We start from the raw sequence: 15,331 nt of genomic DNA, 5'->3' as shown, positions 1-15,331 counted from the left end.
TGCGTGCATGCAAAGTGTGCACACATTAATGAGAGAAAACTGGTAGCCAAGGTAAGTGGAACCCACCCCTGCCCATTTATCTGTATTTACTTCCTGTGGTTATGTTTATGTTATACGTATACCTGCTATCTTGTACATGTTTGACTAAATAAATAAATACATAAATACATAAATACATAAAGTCCTGGCTGGCTGTGGGGCTGCCCCTCCCCCCTTGTCATCCAGCGCAGCTGCTGGGGGTCCCTCCTCCCATTCTGAGCCCCGAAGGACCCCTCGAGCTCTGGATCCACTTTGCCCTTCTAGACTCTCGGCTGATCCAGCTTAGGCTCCTTCTGGGCACGGTGGGAACTCAGAGGGCATCTAGTCCAACCCTCCAGTCCAGGCGCCCAAAGAAAGGGAGATTGGAGGAGAATTGGGGCGGGGGGGGGGCAAAAGGAAGAGGACATTCTCCTCCGGAGCTGGCATGAAAGACCCCCAAGACTGAAGGGATTCCCCTCCCCCACTTTCTCCGCTTCTCTCTCTGCGCAGAACTATCTCCTGTATGGGGCGAAGTCAAGGGAGGCTCTGCCCGGAGACCGATGACGCTGCAGAAGGGAGGATTCCCATTGGTCCTCCTGCTCTTTGTGGACTCTCCTTCTTCCGAAGTCCGAGGAAACCTCCTCCCCCCCTCCAGACCCTCCGATTCCTCCTCTGGGGCTGGGAGCGTCTTTCTCCCCCCTTTGGGGCGCTTGTGGGGAGCCTCCATGGCTTTGGCTGGGCTCCCTCTGATGCTGCTGCTGGGGGCGCTGGCCCGGATCCCCGGGAGCGAAGGGGGGAAGGAGACCCCCGGTAAGGAGGGGGCTGGGCGGGGGAGGAGGGGGCTGGGAATGGGGAAGGAAGCCTCCAGCAGCCTCGATCTCTGCGTGGTCTCCTCCCCCTTCCTCCCCACAGCCCCCCCCTAATCCTAACCCTTCCCCCATGTAGCCTCTCTGCCCCCTCCCCCAGGGTCTGGGTGGGAGGGGGCTGCAGGGAAAGAGGGAGGGGGGGAAAAGCGAAAGAGGGAAACTGAGGCATTTTCAACCCTGAATCCCCAGAAGGGAAAAGAGGCATTTGAGCAAAAGTCTTTGGGCTTCTTCAGAAACTTCACTTTTTCTTCTCAATCTCAGATTGGAGGCTCTGAAGGTCTGGGGGAGACCCTGAATTGGGCTAGGAGACCAAGAACCCCCCCAGCCCCATAATCCCCCTGGGGGGGAGGGGGAAGGGAGGGAGGAGGATGTTGGGGTTCTGAGTTGCTCCTGGGAGACTGGCTCCCTTTTGTGAAGGGGGCGGGAGACCCTCCCTTTGACGTGACCCTGGGGACTGCAGGGGGTCTTTTTGGGGAGGGGGAGAGGAAACAGGGGTGATCCCCGAGAATCCTCCAAAGGGAGGGAGTTGGGCTGAAGATTCGGGGGAAGAAGAAAAGCTGGGGAGACCCAGGGAAGGTGGGGGTTCGAATGGCTGGGAGAGCCCGGGAGAGTCGGTCTAGATGCCCTCATTGTGGGGGGGTATGGACATTACTTTCCCTCCAGCCCTCACCCCCCTCCCCAATTCCTTTCCCTTGAGATCCAACGTTTCTTGCAGAGAGGAGATCTGCCCGACCAGTTGAGCTTCTGCCTGCCTTTTTCCTCCGTGGGAGGCTGGAGGAGGTCCCCCCCCTTTCTTCCCCCCCTCCAGACCCCTCCCCAGGAAGCCTCCCTTCCTCTCTGGGACTGAGAGAGTTCCCTTTCCCTCCTTCAGGGGGCATCTTCCCCCAGTCTCTCTCAGAGGGTCCCCCGCCCCGCCCTCCTCCTCTTCTACCAGTGGCTGGGAGCGATGGGCCCTGGAGTCCCTCCTGACGGCTTTATTCCTCTTCCTCCCCCTCGCAGCCCATTTCCTGTACCAGGAGAAGGGCGAGTGCCGCTTCCTCAACGGGACGCAGCGGGTGAGGCTCCTGTTCAGGAGCTTCTACGACCGGCAGGAGACCGACCGCTTCGACAGCGACCTCGGGAAGTTCGTGGCCGTCACTCCGTTGGCGCAACCCGATGTGGACAGGTGGAACAGGGATGAGCAGTTCATGCAGATGAGGAAGGCCCAAGTGGATTCCGTCTGCCGGTACAACTACGGGGTGTACAACTACCAGGCGCCCAAGGCGGAGAAGCGCCTGATTGGCCGGAGAGGTGAGTCTGGGGGGGAGGGACGGAGGGAGGGGGGGCTCTTCCCTGGGAGGGGGATCCCGGGACCCCCCTTTCATTTCATTCCTTGGAATCCTCCCGGATGGAGGTTTTACTCCTCATTGATTTATTTATTCTGCACTCTCAGATGTGCAAAATCTCCCTTTTCTTCCCAGGCTCCAAACTCTCCTCCTGTCTGGAATCTGGGATCCCTTCGATCCATTTCCCCCCCCCAAGAAAATCCATCCAAATATGTTTTTTTGGGGTCTCTCTCTCTCTCTCTCTCTCTCTCTCTCTCTCTCTCTTTCTCCTGCTCAATCCTGCTTGTCCCCTTAATATGGATCTTCTCCTTCTTTTTCTTCCTTTTTCATTTCCTTCTTTTTTGCTCTTTATTCATTCAGAGTCATTTCCAGTCCAGCAGCTTTTCAATCCAATAAAGAAACAGATGAGTAACGGAAGCAGCCTAGAATTTGTAATCATGATTCAATGCTTAAACCGAGATGTAAAAACCCCAATAATAGGAACCCTGATCGCTTCCGTTCTTCCTTCCTGGGGAGGCTCCTGATTTGGGGGGAGAATCCAAAAACACCCACAGACCTTAAAACTGAATTTGGGGTCCTAAGAAAGAAATTGGGCCTCCATTCAGCCCTGAAGCCTCAGATTCTTTCATTCTCTCTTCCAGATTCCTTCAATGTTGCCTACATTTCTTTTTCTCCTTTTATTTCTTTGTCTAATAAAAATTTCTATTTCTATCGGCTGATGGGGTTTCAGAGGCCAATCAAGGATTTTAGCTGCCCTTGTTGCCATTCGGCCTAAAAGGAAATTATATTCCTTTTATTAGATGTCTTGAAAGCATCATTACTTAAGAACTGGTTAAGTTTAACTCCAGAGATTCTCCAAAAATAACATCTCACCATAGAATCCAACAAGATCTTTCTTCCATAAGAGGAAAACCTCCAGATCCTAAAAGAGAAAAGCCTCTTGGAGCATTTGCTTCTTCTGGAAATTATTGAATATTTTAGGGGAACCCACAGAGATTTTGCTCTCCACAGATTCAGTCTGGAGGCAAAACTCATTTTCACTCCTAAATTCTTCCCTGCAAATCTAGGAGGATTTTCACCTGCCACATAAGATGCATTTGGAAATGTTTTTCCTACCCAAACAGGATATTTTCATGGAGATAATAATATCCAGCTATATAATTTGTTTCTGGATGATATATAAGGTTTATTTTCCCCCTACAAACAGCCCAACATTCTTGTCATCTGGCACAGGACTTGTATTAATTCTCATTCCAATAATATTTAACATAGAGGCGGGGCGGGCGAGTAGCGGTTATTATTAGAGAAGGCCTTAGGCCGAGGGAGACCACTGTACCTCAGACAGCTGGTTGTGAGTCCCTCCTTGTGAAGTGGGGCCATGGGGTTCAGATGGGCTTGCTGATCACGTACCTGGCTCCCTGCCACGTGGCAGCAACCCTGCCTGAGCTACTCAACGTTATCGCCGCGGTGGCGGTTGATACCCCCAGACTTATGGTCATGGGGGATTTCAACCTGCCGTCCGTGGGTGAGACGTCTGAGGTGGCTCGGGAGTTCATGGCTTCCATGACGGCCATGGACCTGACCCAGCTAATTCATGACCCTACGCACATAGGGGGAAACACACTGGGATAGGGCGGCCGCTGGGGCTCTGGATCAAGTCGTGCCTTTGCGGCCTCTGACCCGGCGCAGATCTCGCCTGGCTCCTTGGTTTACCGAGGAGCTGAGGGAGATGAAGCGCCAGAAAAGACGCCTAGAGAGTAGTTGGAGAGCTAGTCTTTCTGAATCGGACCGGACACTGGTAAGATCCCATATTAGGACTTACCTAGTGGCGATAAAAGCAGCAAAATGTACGCATTTTGCTGCTCTTATTGCGTCATCAGATAATCGCCCGGCCGCCCTGTTTAGGGTGACCCGCTCCCTGCTCCACCAGGAAGCGCGGGAGGACCCCTTGGAGGGAAGAGCCGAGGATTTTGTTCAGTATCTGTATGACAAAATCACTCAGATTCGGGAAGGTCTGGACTCTGACTGGGTAGATCCAGCGAGAGTGACGGAGGCAGGTCTTGAGATTGTTATCTGGGATGAGTTTGATCCTGTGACCCCAGATGACGTGGACAGGATTCTGGGTAGATTGAATGCGACCACATGTTTGTTGGACCCGTGTCCCTCCTGGTTAGTGCTGGCTTCCCGGGAGGTGACGCGAGGCTGGTTCCAGGGGATTATAAATGCTTCATTGGGTGAGGGTGTCTTCCCCGCCGCCCTTAAGGAGGCGGTGGTGAGGCCCCTCCTCAAGAAGCCTTCCCTGGACCCGGCAATATTGGCTAATTATCATCCAGTCTCCAACCTTCATTTTGTGGCGAAGGTTGTTGAGAGTGTGGTTGCGGGACAGCTTCCCCAGTACCTGGATGAAGCGTCGTATCTGGATCCGTTCCAGTCGGGTTTCAGGCCTGGGTACAGCACGGAAACGGCATTGGTCGCGTTGGTTGATGATCTCTGGAGGGCTCGGGACAGGGGTTGCTCCTCTGTCCTGGTCCTGTTAGATCTCTCAGCGGCTTTTGATACCATCGACCATGGTATCATGCTGCACCGGTTGGAAGAGTTGGAGGTGGGGGGCACCGTACTAAGGTGGTTCTCCTCCTTTCTCTCTGACCGGTCGCAGTCTGTGTTGACAGGGGGGCAGAGGTTGACCCCGAGGCCCCTCATATGTGGGGTGCCGCAGGGATCGGTCCTCTCGCCCCTTTTGTTCAACATTTATGTAAAGCCGCTGGGCGAGATCATCCGTGGTTTTGGGGTGAAGTACCATCAGTATGCGGATGACACCCAGCTGTACATCTCCACCCCGGACCACCCCAACGATGCCCTTGAAGTGATGTCCCAGTGCCTGGAGGCTGTACGGATCTGGATGGGGAGGAACAGGCTCAGGCTCAACCCATCCAAGACCAAGTGGCTGTGGTTTCCGACGTCCCGATATAGTCAGCTAGTGCCATCGCTGACTATTGGGGGCGAATCATTGGCCCCCACGGATAGGGCTCGCAACTTGGGTGTCCTCCTGGATTCATGGCTGTCTTTAGAAGAGCATGTGACGGCCGTGACCGGGAGGATTTTTCATCAGGTTCGCCTGATCCGCCAGTTGCGTCCCTATCTAGATCGGGACTCCCTACACATGCCCTCGTTACCTCTCGTCTGGACTACTGCAACACTCTCTACATGGGGCTCCCCTTGAGGTGCACTCGGAGGCTCCAACTGGCGCAGAGTGCGGCCACGCGGGTGGTGATGGGAGCGACATGGAGTTCCCATGTAACACCTCTCCTGCGCGAGCTGCACTGGCTCCCGGTGGTCTTCCGAGTGCGCTTCAAGGTTCTGGTTATCACCTTTAAAGCGCTCCATGGCTTAGGACCTGGTTATTTACAGGACCGCCTGCTACCACCAATAGCCTCCCACCGGCCAGTACGCTCCCATAGAGAGGGGCTCCTCCGGGTGCCATCGGCCAAACAATGTCGGCTGTCGGCCCCTAGGGGGAGAGCCTTCTCTGTGGGGGCACCTACGATTTGGAACGAGCTCCCCCCGGAGATACGTAGGATCCCGGATCTGCGCACCTTCCGCCGCGCGGTTAAGACTTTTCTATTTTATCAAGCTGGCCTGGCCTAAATCTTCCCCCTTTTTAAATGTGGAAATTTTAAATTTTAAATTCATCTTATTTATAGGGTCATGGGTAAGGCGTTTTAAATTGGGGAGCCATTTTGGATTTAATTCTGTTTTAAACATATTTTAATGTTTATATTGTATGTTTTTTAATTTTGGCTGTTCACCGCCCCGAGTCCTTCGGGAGAGGGGGCGGTATAAAAATCTAATAAATAAATAAATAAATAAATAAATAAATAAATAAATAAATAAATAAATAAATAGAGATTTCACCACTTTTATTAATTTATCTAGTGATTTTTCATAACCTCCGAAAGTGCCCCAAGTGCCAATTGTGTTGGTGTTGTGAGTGTGTCTCTTTTGTGGGCCTCTCAGGGCCTCCCTCCCTCCTCCCTCCTTTTGGGGGTCTCTGGGGGGATTTTCCCTTCAGGGAAAGGAGCTTCATCAGCTGCCCAAACACCCCAAAGCCCATCCTCCCCTCCTCTTTTCCTCCCTCCCCTCCTTCCTTCCTTCCTTCCTTCCTTCCTCTGGTTCAGGGACAGGACCAAAATCTCTGGATGGTTTGTGAAAAACCTTTAGCTGCTCACAAGCTTCATCCACATAAATAGAATGAATTTTTATTATAAATCCAAAATGGTGATCCTGAATTTCATTGTGATTCATATAATTTCTTCTTCATCAAATGTATTATTTTTACTTCCATGAAAATACTTCAGACAAGAGGCCAATAATTCTCCAGGGGTTCCTGTTCTTTATTAAAGGAAGAGGAATATTTATTAAATCTCATATATTTAAAGCCAATTGTTGGTGCGGCTCCAGTTTAGGAGACCTGAAAGTTGTGTCTCTCGGTAGATATTTAAAAAGGAAAAAAAATCGGATCCAATTAAAATCTCCAGCGACTCCTATCTGGCCAAATTGGAACCCCAAAATCTTCACACGGCAGTCTTGTAAATAAGGAGGTTTGGGATGGGCTATAAAAATAAACATGGAAAAATACCAAATTGCAGCTTTAGAATCTGATCCTTCCATTTTCTTGCTAAAAGACTTTTTTTCTCATCCAAAATTTGCATTTCCTGTTTTTTAAAAAAAAGCCATTCTCAGTTTGTAAAGCCTCTGCCTTCTTTTAGCAATTCCACAAAGGCCTTTAATGTCCCAAGAGGCAAATGGGATTTTCCTGAGAAAATAAAAACAACTCACACCTGAAATGCTGCTATTTGTCTGCATGGAAACCTGACCAGATCCCAGGTTGGAATTACAAAGAACCATTTAAAAATGGGTTCTTCTTAAGCATTATAGAATTTACTGTTAATAAGAGAATTTACTGTTAATAATACTGTTCAACAGAAAAAAAAAATGGTTAGCAAAGGACTCTGGGCTGGAATGGGTCTATTGTTCACTCTCTTGGGGGGCTCATCCAGACTAACCCCCCCCCCCAGGAAGGATCCTCAAGACAGACCATGAGATCCCCCAAAAGCTCTTCTGCCCTTCCTGCTCTGAAGGGGGGATTCAGGGTCTCTCATCTTCAATGGGAGGAGAAACTTTTCCTTCAGGGGATTCTGGCAGTTATGGGGAGCAAAGGGCTGCCCCCATTGGGCTCCTTTGCCCTTTCCTTCAAAATGCCTCTTTCTGTTGAGGCTGCCTGAAATTGGGGGGTTTTGCAGCCATATCACATTTTGCACTTTTTCCCCCTGAAATCTTCTGCTGATTTTTTTGTTTATTTCTGCATTTTGTGGCTCCCAAAGGGAGAAAAGGGAAAGTGGAAGGAGAAATTTCCTCTCTCCAAATAAAACTTTTTGAAAAGTGATTGAAACACCGAAGAAAATTGGGACAAAGATCTTCTCTTCTCTTCTCTTCTCTTCTCTTCTCTTCTCTTCTCTTCTCTTCTCTTCTCTTCTCTTCTCTTCTCTTCTCTTCTCTTCTCTCATCTCTTTTCTTCTCCTCTCCTCTCCTCTCCCCTCCTCTCCTCTCCACTCCTCTCCTCTCTTTTCTCCTCTCTCTCTCTCTCTCTCTCTCTCTTTCTCTTTCTCTTTCTCTTTCTCTTTCTCTTTCTTTCTTTCTTTCTCTTGGCAAACTTGCTTGATCACCTTCAGGGCTGCCCAGAGGCGTTTGGCTCCGTCCTCTCTCCTCTCCTCTATAACCTCCGCATGAAGCCGCTGGGTAAGGCCATCCGTCACCAGGGCTGGAGGTCTCCTCCGTCTGCTGATGTTATAAGGTTTCATCTCCACCTCTGGGGACCCAGGAGATGCTGAGGCTGCCCCCTCGAGGGTCCCGGAGGCTGTGGGGGGAGGGGCTGAATGGGGGGTTAGGGGCTTCGGCTGAACCCTGGAAAGGCCAAAGGGCTTTGGGTGTTGGGAGCCCCAAGATGGGGGACTTTAGCCAACTTCCTTCTGGGTGGAGCTGCATTGTCCCAGAGACCCAGTTGGCAATTCTGGAGATTCTCCTGGACTCCCGGAGAGCAGGTGGCAGTCACGGCTAGGAGAGTGTCTGTAAGACTTTGGGTTAGTTGTGGCCACTTTGGCAAATAAATTTAATAAATAACTAAGTTTACTAAACAAACAAACAAACAAATGTTGTGGTATTAGACCTAATTAAAAATCTGGTTTCATTTTCAACAAGATCCCAAGAATCATCCGACTTGTGCTGCGTCTGTCCTTCCCGTCTTCTGCGTCGTTTCTTTCCTGTCGTGTCTCTCATGTGGCTCCTTCTCCTCCTTCCCTCCAGCCAAGCCCACCGTCTCCATCTCCCCCACCAAGATGGAGCCCTCTTCCCCCAACACCATCCTCCTCTGCACCGCGACCGGCTTTTACCCCGTGGAGATCGAGGTCCAGTGGCTGAAGAACGGGCGGCTGGAGGAGGAGGGCGTGGCCTTTGGGGAGGAGCTCCAGAACGGAGACTGGACCTACCAGCTCCAGGTGATGCTGGAGACCCAGCCCCAACGGGGGGATGTCTATACTTGCAAGGTGGGGCATGCCAGCCTGGAGGCCCCCATCACTGTCCAGTGGGGTAAGCCCCTCCCATCGCTCCCCTCCCGGTCTGTGGACCGCATCTTGCCCTGAGAAGGGAGAGAAACCCTCTCCATGGGGGGAACCATAATGGACCCTCCTGGGGGAAGGTGGGCCTGATCCTCCTGCTCAGGTGAGGCTCCTTCTCCTTCCCCAGAGCCCCGTTCCTCCAGCTCTGCCAGGAGCAAACTCTGGACGGGGATCATGGGGGCCGTGATAGGAGTGGCCTTCCTGGCTGTGGGGCTCTTCTCCTACCTGAAGAGCAAGAAAGGTGAGTCTGGGGGGCTGGAGGAGAGGTGGTGGGGAGGGGACCCTCTAGGGGAGGCCTCTCATCAAGCTTAGCAGGTGGCCAAGAGGGGCCCCTTGAGGAATATTTTTGGCAGCTTCACTTATTTGAGGGGCTATAAGTGAAGATAATGCAACCTATTATGGGCTATCAATGGGGAGGGGGTTGTGCCGAGTCCTCCAGCCCATTAAGGGTCCTGATTGGGTCTTTTTCTCCTTCTAGCAACTCCCATCCAACCTCCTGCAGGTGAGTTTCTCCTCTTCCCCTTCATCTCAACCCCTCCTAAGAGTTTTAGGTGGCTTTTAAAATTCCTTAATTGTTTCTCTTTTAAAAAAAAAACTTGCCTGAACAATATCTCCTTGTTGTGAATAGAGCAGTTTTTTGGATTTTGGGCAACGTTTCTTTACAGAGACCTGAAAAAGTATTGCAATCAAAAACAAAAGCATACACAAACGCTAAAATCTTGCCCAGAATTTTTCCACATTTTGGGAAATTGCAAAAGGGAAGGGAAGGGAAGGGGGGGCCATTCCTTCCCATTCCTCCCTTGGGGAGGGAGCACCCCATGTTTAAATTCCCCCACACATTTTGTAAGCAACCCACCCATTCTGTTAGGCTCACTGTGGAGGGGTATTCAGGCATGAGGAAAATTCCACCCTGTGGCTATTATGAAAGGGGTGACACCAGGGGTGAAATGCTCCCAGTTCAGACCAGATCGTCCAATCCAGTAGCGATGGGAGCAGGTGGTCCGGAGAACCGCTAGCAAAAATCCCTGCCCTCCCCCCAATGCCCAGCTGAGCTGCACGATCATCAGAGGCTTTTTTTTTACTTTTAAAAGCATTTTTTTCTACAACTTCTTCCGCCAAAAAAATGCTTTTAAAAGTAAAAAAAAAGCCTCTGATGATCGCGCGGCTCAGCTGGGATGAAAGGGAAGAAAAATATATTATTTACAGGAAAAGTGTCTCTTTATATTCTGATTTTCTTCCCCATCTCTTTTTCTACAGCACTCATGAATTAATCCTGCTCTCCGATGCAAAAGCATATTTTTTATTTAACAGCTGATGACTCTTTGTCCTGTTTGCAACCTGTGAGAAATGGAGGCGGAAGGTGGCAGTTTGGGGGGAGGAGGAGAATGGCAGCCTGGACCTTCTCCTGCTGAGACACACATATACACCCCAGCTTCCTTTCAGGGCTGCTCTTCCTTGTGAGGGAGGGGTGGAGACCATCTAGACTGTCCCCAGGGATGCTAGGTGGACCTATCACTCCAGACCCCTCAACTCTCCTGGCTTTGAACCCACAGCAGCTTCATCTACATTATTCTTCCTCCCACTCACTTCCCTTCCCTTCGCTTTGCTATAAAAGAATAAACTTCAGATGTAAGAAAACCCTGGAATCCTCCCTTCCTCTTCCTCCTCTTCCTCTTTGCTGCCCCCGCAGGAGGCTCCTCCCTCCGCTGCCTCTGGATCCACCATCCCGGCTACTTTTGGTCCAAAGCCAGAACTGGTTCAGGAGGAGGGTGGGCAGATCCAGGGAGGCGAAGGGGCAGGACCCCCCTTTCTGCTCAGAGGCCCCCTTGCTCTGCTTCCCCTCAAGCCCCCTTTGGAGGAGCAGAAGGGCAGCAGGCATGGACCTCCCTGAGCATTTGTGGGGAGCCATTGGGGGGCACCTGAGACTCCCCTACATTCACCCAGCCATTTCAGGCATTTCCCTCCTTCACAACTGGAGGGTCCTGCCCCATTTTGGCACCCAATGGCTCCCTCCCTCTTTGGGGCTCAGATTCAAATGATATAGAGTCTCCTGCTCGATGGTATAAATGGTGTAGGCTTATTTATTTATTTATTTATTAAATTTTTATACCGCCCCCTCTCCCAAAGGACTCAGGGCGGTGAACAGCCAAAATTAAAAAACATATAATATAAATGTTAAAATACATTAAAACAAAATTAAATCCATGGCTTTTCCCCATTTAAGACCCTTTACCCATAAAATCTACCAATTAAAATTTTAAGCCAGCCCGGCTTGCCGAAATAGAAACGTCTTCAGGGCCCGACGAAAGGTTCGGAGGTCCGGGATCAGTCGTATCCCTGGGGGTAGCTCATTCCAGAGGGCGGGTGCCCCCACAGAGAAGGCTCTTCCCCGGGGGGCCACCAGTCGACATTGCCTGACCGACGGCACCCTGAGGAGACCCTCTCTGTGGGAGCGTACTGGCCGATGGGAGGTTATCGGTGGCAGAAGGTGGTCTCGTAAATAACTGGGCCCTAAGCCATGGAGCGCTTTGAAGATGAGAACCAGTACCTTGAAGCGCACCCGGAAGACCACTGGAAGCCAATGCAGCTCACGCAGGAGAGGTGTTACATGGGAGCGCCATATTGCCCCATAAGTACCCGCGCGGCCGCATTCTGCACCAGTTGGAGCCTCCGGGTGCTCCTCAAGGGGAGCCCCAGGTAGAGAGCATTGCATTAGTCCAGGCGGGAAGTAATGAGGGCATGAGTGACCGTGGCTAAGGAGTCCCGATCCAGAAAGGGGCGCAACTGGCGTATCAGGCGAACCTGATAGAAAGCCCCCCTGGCCACGGCCATCATATGCTCTTCTAAAGACAGCCGTGCATCCAGGAGGACACCCAAGTTACGCGCCGTCTCCGTGGGGGCCAATGTGTCACCCCCAATAGCCAGCGATGGCGCCAGCTGGCTATATCGGGATGCCGGCAACCACAGCCACTCAGTCTTGGAGGGGTTGAGTCGGAGCCTGTTCCTCCCCATCCAGACCCTCACGGCCTCCAGCCACTGGGACATCACTTCAAGGACATCGTTGGGGTGGTCTGGGGTGGAGATGTACAGCTGAGTATCATCAGCATACAGATGGCACCGCACCCCAAAACCACGGATGATCTCACCCAGCGGCTTTACATAAATGTTGAACAGGAGAGGCGAGAGGACCGACCCTTGTGGCACCCCACAAACCAAGTGCCTTGAGGTCGACCTCTGCCCTCCAGCCAACACAGACTGCGACCGGTCGGAGAGATAGGAGGAGAACCACCGTAAAACGGTGCCTCCCACTCCCAGCCCCCCCAACCGGCGCAGCATGATACCATGGTCGATGGTATCAAAAGCCGCTGAGAGATCTAATAGGACCGGAACAGAGGAACAACCCCTGTCCCGAGCCCTCCAGAGATCATCAACCAACGTGACCAATGCCGTTTCTGTGCTATACCCGGGCCTGAAGCCGGACTGGAACGAATCTAGATAGACAGTTTCATCCAGGTACTGTGGGAGCTGTCGTGCTACCACACTCTCAACAACCTTCGCCAAGAAGCGAAGGTTGGAAACTGGACGGTAGTTTGCCGAAACAGCTGGGTCCAGAGAGGGCTTCTTGAGGAGGGGCCTCACCACCGCCTCTCTCAAGGAAGCGTTTATAATCCTCTGGAGCCAGCCTTGTGTAACCTCCCGGCTAGCCAGCACCAACCAGGAGGGACACGGGTCCAATAAACATGTGGTTGCGTTCAACCTCCCCAGCATCCTGTCCACGTCCTCAGGGGTCACAGGGTCAAACTCATCCCAGGTAACATTCTCAAGACACACCTCGGACAACCCGCCTGAATCCACCCAGTCAGAGTCCAGGCCTTCCCGAATTTGAGCGACTTTATCATGCAGATAATGCACAAAATCCTCAGCACGTCCTTGCTTGAGCAGGAGGTTGGACTAGATGACCTCCAAGGAATCAATCTGAAGCCGTTCCTGGTGACATTGCCATGGAGGGGAAGACCTGCTCTCTGGGAAAAGGGGGAATTCAATGGGGCAGCCCTAAGTGGAAGACCCTTCCCTTCTCCCCATCACCTCTAGATGCCCCTAGACAGCCCTCCAACTGAGCCTCGCCCTCTCCAGAGGTCATCCAGACTGACTCTGCAGGACTCCAGTGGCCTCCATCACCGAGGCAGAATTTCCCCCTCCCCTTCCTCATCTGGGGTCTTGGGGCTACTACAGGATAAATAGGTCGGAGTGTGATTGTAGGAATTGTCTGAAATTACCTGAGAAGATTTGGGCTCCTTTGAGCAATGCCTCCCCTTGCGAGACAGTGTGCAAGAACCTGGAGAAGGGACCACACCAAATGTACCAATGGCAGGAGAGGAAAAAATTAGACCGGACCTCCTTAAGAAAGAAAGAAAGTCTTGTGTTGATTCATTGTTTAGGGGAACTGAAACAGCCGTTTCTAAGACGGACAATCAAACTAAGGGGGTTGGTTGTTTCCCAGGAGCAGCTTTCAAAGACGTGACTGAGGGGCTTACAGAAATAATGAAGCCCACAGATTCTTATCCCTTTTTCCTCTTTCATGCTGGGAGGAATGAAAAAGTCCCTGGAAACGATGCCAAGAGACTCGGAGCAGGTGGGCAAGGGAGCCAAAGAGTTGGGGGCACAGGGGGATTTCTCTTCCACTCTCCCAATAAAGGGAACCATCCAAGGAGGGAAGTCAAGCCTGGCTTAGGGGATGGTTCTCTCGAGGGAAATTGGGATTCTTGGACCATGGTCCACAACACCCACATGGGGGGCTTCTGGCAGGGGATGAGCTGCCCTCACAAGAACGCAGAAGGTCAGCTTTGGACATCAACCGGCTCGCCTCATCCGAAGGGCTTGAAAGTGAGACCGAAGTGAGAGGGAGACAAAGTTTTAGAAGCAAATTCCAAGCTCAAATCTCAGGGGAATCAACCGAATGGAAAGAAAGAAGGGAAACTCGGAGACAGAGCAGGAGATGTAGAAAGCAAATATGGGGTCAGTCAAAGAGGGACTCAGATGCCTCTGCACAGATGCTCATAGTACGAGGAATAAACGGGGTGAAGGTGGAGCCCAAAGGCAGGTGTGACATTGTTGCAATCACCAAAACTTCATGGGATGAAACCCAAAATTGGAAGGTGCAACTAAAGAGATTTAATGCGGAGGAATCAGGCAGCAGCTGTCCAAAGGAAGTGGGAGACACGGACACAAACTTGTAGTTTTATGTAAATAAATGTATTTCACATCTACATTCACAGCAGACAAGATAGTCGGGAATGCCGGGAGATTGTGAGGTAAAACTCAAACAGCATTCTGAGCACATGGAAGAAAAAGGCGGGAAAAAGGGAAACTCCCCCTTTCCACCCGCAGCAACCAATCAGAGTGCAGATCACCTCAGATCGCCTGCACACACTCAGCCACAACGGGGTGTTCTGGACCATTGTGCATTTTCCTCTTCCAGCTATTCCATTTAATATCTTCACATTTAAAGTGCTCCAAAGAAACAGACCCAATAAAAGAAGAGAGGGAGTTGCACTATGTATATAAAAAATAAACAAACTGATCTAGAAACACAACAGAAGAAAGACGAAAACCTCCTTCAATGCATTTGGGTTGAGATAAATGTGGGAGAAAAGAGGGATGGGGGAATATTCTGAGCCTCCCAACCAACCAGAGGAAATGGATGAACTTTCTGTTAATTAGCTGAGGCCCGGAGGAAGCTCCCCCACTTTTTTTAGTGCCATTGTAACTTCGAAAAGTCACTAAATGAGCCATTATAAGTCAGGGACTCCTTTCTTCAATGGGCTTTAACTGAGGGAGAAAAGGACCAGAGAACTATAATGAGGTTGTGGGGGGAAGGGCCCCTTCAGCCACCTCCAATGGGGCAGAGGACCAAGGGGCTGCCCCACCTGCAGACTCAGCCATGGGGCGGAGGAGGAGAGTCCCTGAGCTGCCCTGAGGGAGAATGGAGGCTTGTTGCCTGCTGGATCCTGGCCAGGTCCTCAGTTCCGCTTCGGAGGAGCCCAAAGCTTCAGGCTGGGGAAGCGAAGCCCAAGCGCCTCTGCAGCTCTTGGGGGCTGGAGGAAGAAACTCTGTGTGTCCGTGTGTTTATGTGATGTCAGGAAGAACTCAATCAAACTTTTGTGGGGGAGGGGAAACCTGAAAAGAGCCTAGAAGTTCTGTTTTGATCAGGAGAGCGATGGGATCCCACCAGAGTCTCTCTCTCGGCTTGTCGTTCGTTCAGAACTGCGATAGGAAATAATCACCAGTAACACACAGAGAATCAGGGTTTACTTTGGCAATGATAAGCTTGCAGTCAAAAGTAAAGTACAAGTCGGTGTTTTGGTTCAAAGTCAGCGCTGGGTGTAATCACACCACAGCGCTATTTAACAAAAACTCAGCCCCTTAAACATACATCCGGTGATTATCAATC

At 51.2% G+C, this 15,331-nt stretch overlaps 1 protein-coding gene across 1 annotated transcript; it reads left to right on the top strand.

Moving 5' to 3' along the window:
• Positions 1–578: 578 nt before the first annotated feature.
• LOC139311638 (H-2 class II histocompatibility antigen, E-S beta chain-like) lies at positions 579–10,518 on the top strand. The gene is made up of 6 exons (XM_070936122.1): positions 579–828; positions 1,884–2,174; positions 8,570–8,851; positions 9,008–9,121; positions 9,359–9,382; positions 10,138–10,518. Exons 1-6 carry the CDS (start codon positions 579–581, stop codon positions 10,149–10,151), a joined length of 975 nt encoding a protein of 324 aa, XP_070792223.1. The 3' UTR covers positions 10,152–10,518.
• The last annotated feature ends 4,813 nt before the right edge of the window (positions 10,519–15,331 follow it).

Source organism: Pituophis catenifer, unplaced genomic scaffold (assembly GCF_029215685.1).
Source record: "Pituophis catenifer annectens isolate HBS135680 unplaced genomic scaffold, rPitCat1.0.hap2 SCAF_2, whole genome shotgun sequence".
In the NCBI taxonomy this organism is placed as follows: domain Eukaryota; kingdom Metazoa; phylum Chordata; class Lepidosauria; order Squamata; family Colubridae; genus Pituophis; species Pituophis catenifer.
Note: the sequence above shows the minus strand (reverse complement) of the source record. Positions and strands in the feature narration are given on the sequence as shown.

Excerpts from the sequence above, each read along its gene's own strand:
- LOC139311638 (XM_070936122.1), top strand. The coding sequence starts at position 579 with ATGACGCTGCAGAAGGGAGGATTCCCATTGGTCCTCCTGCTCTTTGTG. Across the intron at positions 8,852-9,007 it reads CCCCATCACTGTCCAGTGGG|AGCCCCGTTCCTCCAGCTCT; the intron begins GTAAGCCCCTCC and ends CTCCTTCCCCAG. Across the intron at positions 9,122-9,358 it reads CTACCTGAAGAGCAAGAAAG|CAACTCCCATCCAACCTCCT; the intron begins GTGAGTCTGGGG and ends TTCTCCTTCTAG.